The 7,476-nt window shown below is 35.7% G+C and overlaps 1 protein-coding gene across 3 annotated transcripts; it reads left to right on the forward strand.

Moving 5' to 3' along the window:
• Positions 1–2,070: 2,070 nt before the first annotated feature.
• Positions 2,071–7,055, forward strand: LOC108806064 (uncharacterized). Of its 3 annotated transcripts, XR_001942506.2 has the most exons (7): positions 2,071–2,402; positions 2,513–3,164; positions 3,250–3,449; positions 3,540–3,787; positions 3,866–4,651; positions 6,473–6,529; positions 6,787–7,055. XR_001942506.2 is itself a non-coding variant. In XM_018578089.2 (6 exons), exons 1-5 carry the CDS (start codon positions 2,134–2,136, stop codon positions 4,609–4,611), a joined length of 2,115 nt encoding a protein of 704 aa, XP_018433591.1. In that variant the 5' UTR covers positions 2,071–2,133; the 3' UTR covers positions 4,612–4,651; positions 6,473–6,710. The 3 variants fall into 3 exon arrangements, 2 of the variants coding, with proteins under 2 accessions (XP_018433591.1, XP_018433590.1); XM_018578089.2 differs by lacking the exon at positions 6,787–7,055 and having other exon boundaries at positions 6,473–6,710; XM_018578088.2 differs by lacking the exons at positions 6,473–6,529; positions 6,787–7,055 and having other exon boundaries at positions 3,866–4,740.
• Positions 7,056–7,476: the final 421 nt, after the last annotated feature.

Here is a 7,476-nt window from a genome sequence, read left to right on the forward strand (position 1 = left end):
ATATAACAAACATAATAAAGAGAATAAAAATTATTACTTAATACATACAACGTACACAATTAATATGAAAAAAAATCCAGAAACAAAGATACTCTCAACAACTTTATTAATTTATGTACTCTCAACGGTACAAAAAACAAATAAAAAGACAAACAAACAATAATTATCAGTGACACAACAAGCAACACTAGGAACTATATATATCATATTAGTAACACAGTTTAGTCCTTCATAAAGGGAGAACAATGCCTATATTCATCATCATAACTCTAACCCTATAACAATTAAAAAAACTTGAAAAACAATGATCGACCGAAAATGCAAAACTCACACTACAATAACTCTAGCAAATATTGAGATGAAACTCTGTTCATAACCGCGCTTGCGCCCTCCAAACTCACACACTTATGTATATCAGGAAAAGAATCGCAGATGTGAAGCTCTTCCGAAGACGGAAGAAACAATAAAGACCATACTTTTATTTTTCCCAATACAATAGTTTAGAAAAGGTCCATTGTAATTTGAGCCCAACGTTTTAAACCACAATTACTAAACTTTACAATAAAACATTAGGGAAAATAGTTTCAATTTTATGATCAACAATTCAAATAATTAGAAAGACAACAAAAAAAAAACTCCACAGCTCAAATAAACCACTAAAATAAACATTTATATAACAATATGAATAGAATCCTCATTTTGTATTCAAGATATTTCTTTGATAAATTTGAAAGTAAAACTATACATTAAGCAATTGTGAAGGTCAACATTTTATGCAAATAAAAATATTTATATTTTTTTATGGAAGATTAATGTTATGAGAAGAATTTACAATTCTTTTTATTCGACCATTTTAAATATCATAACAAACAAAGAGAAAATTAGTCTTCATAACAAGATGAATTCAATAAATCACCGTAATTAAATACTAAAACATTAATTTCAATATTCAACATCATAATAAATACACTATATAAACAAACGAAAAAATAAATAGGCAAAAATAACATCAATTCCTAACAACCTATAAACATATCTACAATGTGATAAACTTTCACAACCAAACACAAACATGAATAACAATTCACTTCTTACCCATCGACTCTCACACCAAACAACATCAACAGGAGCAAATCCTAGACAATTACTCCAGGTCTATATACAAAGACCAAACACACAAAAATCGGTCATCGAGTTCCAGGTACCATCAATTTTTGACAATCAAGGTAATTACAATGACTCAGTCGCTGAATCATTAGATTTCATGTTATCATATCATGACATTCATCATCCCGACTCTACATTCCTTATTGAGGAGACTAACCAATTTGTGATGAATTTAATGAGGGGAAATCATAATATTATATCCCAACATCTTCAAGTTACTCTCGCCATTAGAGACTACAATCTAAATGCAACCGCAAGATTTGATGTTGATCTAATCATCACGGACCTAGAAGTAACCCGACAGCCGAAGAGAAAAACCATATATGCACCATATGCTTTGAGAATTACACCAGTGTAACCAATATTTCGACACTCACCTTCGGCCATAAATTTCATTGTCTTTCATTAATCATTGGCTACGTACAAATATAAGTTTTCTAATGTCGGGAAAGTAATTCATGAGTCAAAACAAGCTAATAATAAAAAACAATTTCATGTTTCAAACTCAAAATTCATTTTCTCATATTTTTACTATTCTTGGTATAATCATCAAACAACATTCGGTAAATATTAAAGGGCATAATTAATGGATAAAATTACATACACAAAATCACCCGATACATCAACAACGTCACCGGCTCCACGCCTGTACGGAGGCAATGCAACTAGTAAGATACAATAACAAGGACAATCAGAGAGAATAGCCGTTTGCTGTAAAAAAAAACAAGGACAATCAGAGATAATTACATAGAAAATCGGTAAATAAGCAGAAAAAGGAAGTTTTGTATGGCTCTCGCAATAAATATATACTTTTTAAGTAAACTTCCATAACTGAAAGACCCTTTTTGCAATAAAAACTTTCTCCTCTGCGCTTTCCAGTATTCTACCGTTTCAGTTAAATCCCTCATCTTACCCAAATCAATTATCCTCTCACTCACATAAACCCTAACATTCGCAGTCGCTCAAATGGAGATTATCGAATCTCTAGAAGACATCCCAGTACAAAACCCACAAGCAGAATACTTCTCATATCCTGATTTGACCTGGACCAAGTTCGGTTCAACGGAGCATCACGAAGAGGTAGCACTCATCCCTCACTCAAGGGTCGTTGACTTCATCATCGGAGAATGCTCAAACCCTGAGTGCCCCACTCGATTTCACCTCCAAAGACAAAGGAAACACCCCCCAGGCAGCCTCAAGGAGTACAAGCCCGACGAATTTCTCGAATACAGACGGTAAAGTTTTCTCCACCTCTCTTTTTAAATCTCCCAATGACTTTTGTCTCATTGACTTTCTTTTGTTTTTAAATGTCCCATTGACTTTCTTTTGTTTTAAAAAAAAAAAGGTATTGGTGCTCTTTTGGTCCTGAGAACTACGGAGAAGGAGGCGGTCAGTTGCCCAGTAGAAAGTACCGTCTCAAAACCAGGAACCGAGCCGCGAGACCTCAATCAATGAGAGGATGCACGTGCCATTTCGTGGTGAAGCGTCTCTACGCCCGTCCTTCCCTCGCGCTTCTCGTTTACAAGGAGAGACGTCACGTGAACGAGGCCGGTTTCGTCTGCCACGGACCTCTCGACAGAGACGCGATCGGCCCCCGTGCTAAGAAGGTTCCTTACATATGCAACGAGATCCAGCAGCAGACTATGTCTATGATCTATCTCGGGATCCCTGAAGAGAGTGTTCTAGAAAAACACATCGAAGGGATTCACAAGTATTGTGGCTCGGACGCCACGGTCGATGGTCTTGCCTCTCAGTATGTTCATAAGCTTGGGATGATTATCAAACGCTCTACTCATGAGCTGGACTTGGATGATCATGCTAGTATCAAGATTTGGGCTGAGAGGAACAAGAAATCTATCTTTTCTTATCAGGAGTCTTCGGAGACTGATCAGTTCATGCTTGGGATTCAAACTGAGTGGCAGTTGCAGCAGTTCGTGCGCTTTGGTCATTGTGGCCTCGTTGCAGCTGATTCGACTTTTGGGATAAAGAGGCTTAAGGTAACAACAACAACGTTGATCTTTGTTTCTGCTTTTGAGAAAGTTATGTGCCTTTAGTACTCATCTCTTGAACAACTATTGGCAGTATCCTCTATGCACGCTTCTTGTATTTGATTCAAGACGTCATGCTCTACCTGTTGCTTGGATTATCTCTCGTAGCAATTTGAAATCTGATGTCGACAAGTGGATGAAAATACTGCTCAAGCGCGCACAGAGTGTTGAGCCTGGCTTTAGGATCAATGCCTTTATCATTGACGATGCTGCACTGGAGATTGATCCCATAAGGCATGAATGATGGATGCTATATAAAGTTGGAAAATAACATAAAAGAGTGTATTGTAAACTGACCCATTTCTATCTTTTTATTCTTTTCAGGGACACATTTTGTTGCCCCATCCTTTTCTCTCTCTGGCGTATTCGTAGATCATGGCTTCGGAATGTAGTGAAGAAGTGCGATACCATTGAGGTCCAAAGAGAGTTATTCAAATGTTCAGGACAAGTCGTGTACAGCATTTGGGATGGTGGCGTAGATACATCAAAGGCTCTAGAAAAATTAACTCTGGATTTTTCTGATCAGACCGCCTTCATGCAGTATTTCACATCCACTTGGTTGCCTAAAATAGGTTAGACTTCTGGTATAACTGCTAACAAGTGATTCATGTTAACTCTTTGTTTAGTGCTTAATGTGTTCCTTGCTCCAGGAATGTGGCTCTCATCTATGAAAAGTCTCCCACTTGCAAGCCAAGAAGCATGTGGAGCTATAGAAGCTTACCATGTAAAGCTTAAAGTGAAGCTGTTTGACGATACACATCTCAATGCTCTTCAGAGAGTAGATTGGCTAGTACACAAGCTGACGACTGAACTCCACTCGAGTTATTGGCTTGATCGGTATTCTGATGAAAGTGACTCTTTCCAAAATGTCAAAGAAGAATACATAGCTTCTACTTCCTGGCACAGGGCGTCGGAGATTCCAGACTCTGCTGTTACACTAGACAGTAATGACACCCTTGTTGCAAAGGTTCTGTCTCAGAGAGATACCAATGTAGCACGAGTTGTGTGGAACCCAGGTTCGGAGTTTGCCTTGTGCGATTGTGCATGGTCTTTGCAAGGGAACCTATGCAAGCACATCATAAAGGTAAATACAATGTGTGAAAACCGTGAAGGTTATGGTGACTCAATGTCCTTGCGTTCCTTCAAAGAGAAACTGAGAAGCATAAAGATGAAACCAATGGATGACTCTATGGACTTGGACCTTTCAATGGCACTGACGATGCAGATGTTCGATCAGATAAAGCAGTTGGTGCAGTTAAGCGGAACAGATGATATCAGCAACATTGTCAATGCTTTGCCGGTGAAATGGGGTTGTAAGAAAGGCAGAACAACCGTAGGCATTCCTGCTTCTATTGCTGCCTTTACAAAGAAAAGGAGTCAGAAACGGAAGCGATAGAGATGATACGATAAATGGTTGCGTACATCACTTGTAGAAGGTTAGTAATAGTTGTTAAAGAGCTCTCCGGCTTTTTTTTTTATCGTTGCCAAAAAGTTTCACAAGCAGTCACAATTTTATTTTGGGAAATTGGTTTTTATTGGATAAAAAATCACTATCTCTGTCCTAAGAGCAACCTGATCGGAGGTATATAGTGGACATGTTCTACTTATTTGAAATTTAAAAAGATATCAGCGAAACAAACGGTAGTTAAATATCCTCTTACACAAGCTGTTTTTTATTGGCTTACATTATCTTTATAATTTAAAGTTTAATCCATGACTAATTATATTATTAGAAAAAAATAGAAAATGGGATATTGTGAATTTAGACCATCTCCACTAGCGCTGCGAATATGAATCAAAGCCCGCGGGGATCGGCCCGTTAGGCCCGCAGCGGGACGGGTGCGGATCACCAAAATTATAAAAAGTCAAACCCGCGGGTCATGCGGATGGGTGGTTTGATATTGCAGGGCGGGTGCGGATAGTTGTTTATGTTGAAGCGGGTGCCCGCTAACCTGCATAAAGTGGTACTGTGTCGTTTAGGAGTGGTAGAGATGTAAAACGTGTGCTGTTTTAATGTAATACCTATTAGAGTTTGTGTTGTTTCTGTGTTGACTCTTGAGAATGTGTGCTGTTTTAATGAATTTAACTAAACGTTTCTGTCATCTTGCAAAGGATCCACTAAAAACCTAAATTTCTTTACCCTAAGACATTTCTTTTCACGTCGTAAACTAATTCTATCAACAAAACTCATTTCTTTCAAACGCCATAGCAACCCTTTCACTCTCCGCAAATCGGGAACCACTGCTTTTCTTAGTTCAAATCAGAAACCGTAAATTCATCCCTCTAGAATCTTGACTCTGCGCACCTATAAATCAAAAGCAAGCATTCTTTTGTTTTTTTGGCTTTTTGAACTTTTTTGCGGATAACCCGCTAGACCCGCTTGATTTATGCGGGGCGGGTGTGGTTATTGAAATCTGGCCATGCGGGTCTTGCAGGTAGATTTATCAAGTGAAAAAATGAGTTTGACCCGCGGCGGGGTGGGTCGAGCGGGGCGGATCCGACCCGCTTCCCAGGCCTAATCTCCACCTCTATTTTTATCTTTATATTTTCTTCTAGAATAGAAAATTCTCCTATATATTAAAAGCGAAATACATTTGCCACATGTCGCTCATACAGAGCTTCTCAGCAAAATTCTAACGATTCTATTGGTTGATTTTTGTAATTTTCTTTTTGATTTATTTTTCTGCTCGAGCTATTAATCGGAAAGTTACATTAATTGCTAATCTCATTAATCATAACTTGCGCAAGAATATTAATAAATGTCGACCATTTACATTAATTGCTAATATCATTAATCATAACTTGCACAAAAATATTAATAAATGTCGACCATTAACATTAATTCCTAATCTAATAAATCAAAACTTGCGCAAGAATATTAATAAATGTCGACCATTTATTAAATGTCTTAATGGCATAATACATTTTATATCTAATTAGGAAATTTATTATTATAAACATACCTTACTTATACCTTACAAATTTAATATATTCCCTTTAACCAAACTTAATTTAGTTAACATACCTTAATAATAGTGATTACTTGCGCAAGTCTCGCAAGTAATATTCTTTGCGTCATTAATACTTTTCACCATCACAAGACTATATATATAGTTCAAAGTCGAGTTCAAGCAACACAACCATTCTTCTATTTTGAAAGCAAAATGGCAATGGCGCATGTATCACGCATCTATTGTTTAAGCTTTCTTATGTTTTTGATCGTTCTAATTTAAATTCTATTTTGTGATCTTGAGCAGGTTTATGATCCAAGGGATGATAATCAATACTTAGCTCACAGACGAACATCATTACTGGTAATTTATTCGAGACTTTTCTTCTCCAATTATTTTGTTCTCTTGCTCTCCACATTGTCTCTCTATCAATCTTTGAGACGAAAAAGTTTTTTTTTGTCACGGAAAAGACCACAAAACTTCCTCCATCCATTCATGATGCATCTGATCGGGTTTGTTTTATCAAATATACAATTTTGTTTTTGTTTCGGGATTGTATACATCTTCAAATCTTTTTGTTATAATCAATGTCACTGAATTTGGTGAAACTGATCTTGCAGAGTTGGAGGCTTGGATTTGAGTCTAAGTTTTGGAGTTGAATCTATATGTATTTTATAATATATTTCTTCTTTGTTTTCTTATATGCAGAATTAGAATAAACATCATCCTTGACGTTTCGTCACAATTCATTGTTGGAACCTCATGAATGTAATTTTTTTTTGTTGATTTTTTGTAATTTCTTTTTTGATTTATTGGTTCTATTGGTTGATTTTTTGTAATAACCTCATCAACCAATTTCATGAATGTAATAACCTCATCAACCAAGCGATTCTATTGGTTAATTTTTTTTTTGTAATTTCTTTTTTGATTTATTTTTCTAATCGAGCTACTAATCGAAAAGTTACATTAATTGTTAATCTCATTAATCATAACTTTGCCAAGAATCTTAATAAATGTCGACCATTTAAATTAATTTCTAATCTCATTAATCATAACTTGTGTAAGAATATTAATAAATGTCGACCATTTATTAAATGTCTTAATGACATAATACATGTAATATTATAACTTTCTCCCAAAAATGTTTTTATTATGTTTATATCATTAATCTAAACTTGATAATATTAATTAAATTCACTCATTTAATTATACACATATATATATATATAATATATATATATATGTATAAAATGAGTCAAATGAAGGCAAAACAATCAAATATATAATTATAAAAATACCAATCATTTTCC

The sequence above is a fragment of the Raphanus sativus genome, unplaced genomic scaffold (genome assembly GCF_000801105.2).
Source record: "Raphanus sativus cultivar WK10039 unplaced genomic scaffold, ASM80110v3 Scaffold0647, whole genome shotgun sequence".
In the NCBI taxonomy this organism is placed as follows: Eukaryota; Viridiplantae; Streptophyta; class Magnoliopsida; order Brassicales; family Brassicaceae; genus Raphanus; species Raphanus sativus.

What these genes read in the sequence shown, in the direction of transcription:
- LOC108806064 (XM_018578089.2), top strand. Translation starts at nt 2,134, where the DNA reads ATGGAGATTATCGAATCTCTAGAAGACATCCCAGTACAAAACCCACAA. An exon ending in GAATTTCTCGAATACAGACG is followed by an intron (nt 2,403 to 2,512) that starts GTAAAGTTTTCT and finishes AAAAAAAAAAAG; the next exon opens with GTATTGGTGCTCTTTTGGTC. An exon ending in CACTTGGTTGCCTAAAATAG is followed by an intron (nt 3,788 to 3,865) that starts GTTAGACTTCTG and finishes TCCTTGCTCCAG; the next exon opens with GAATGTGGCTCTCATCTATG.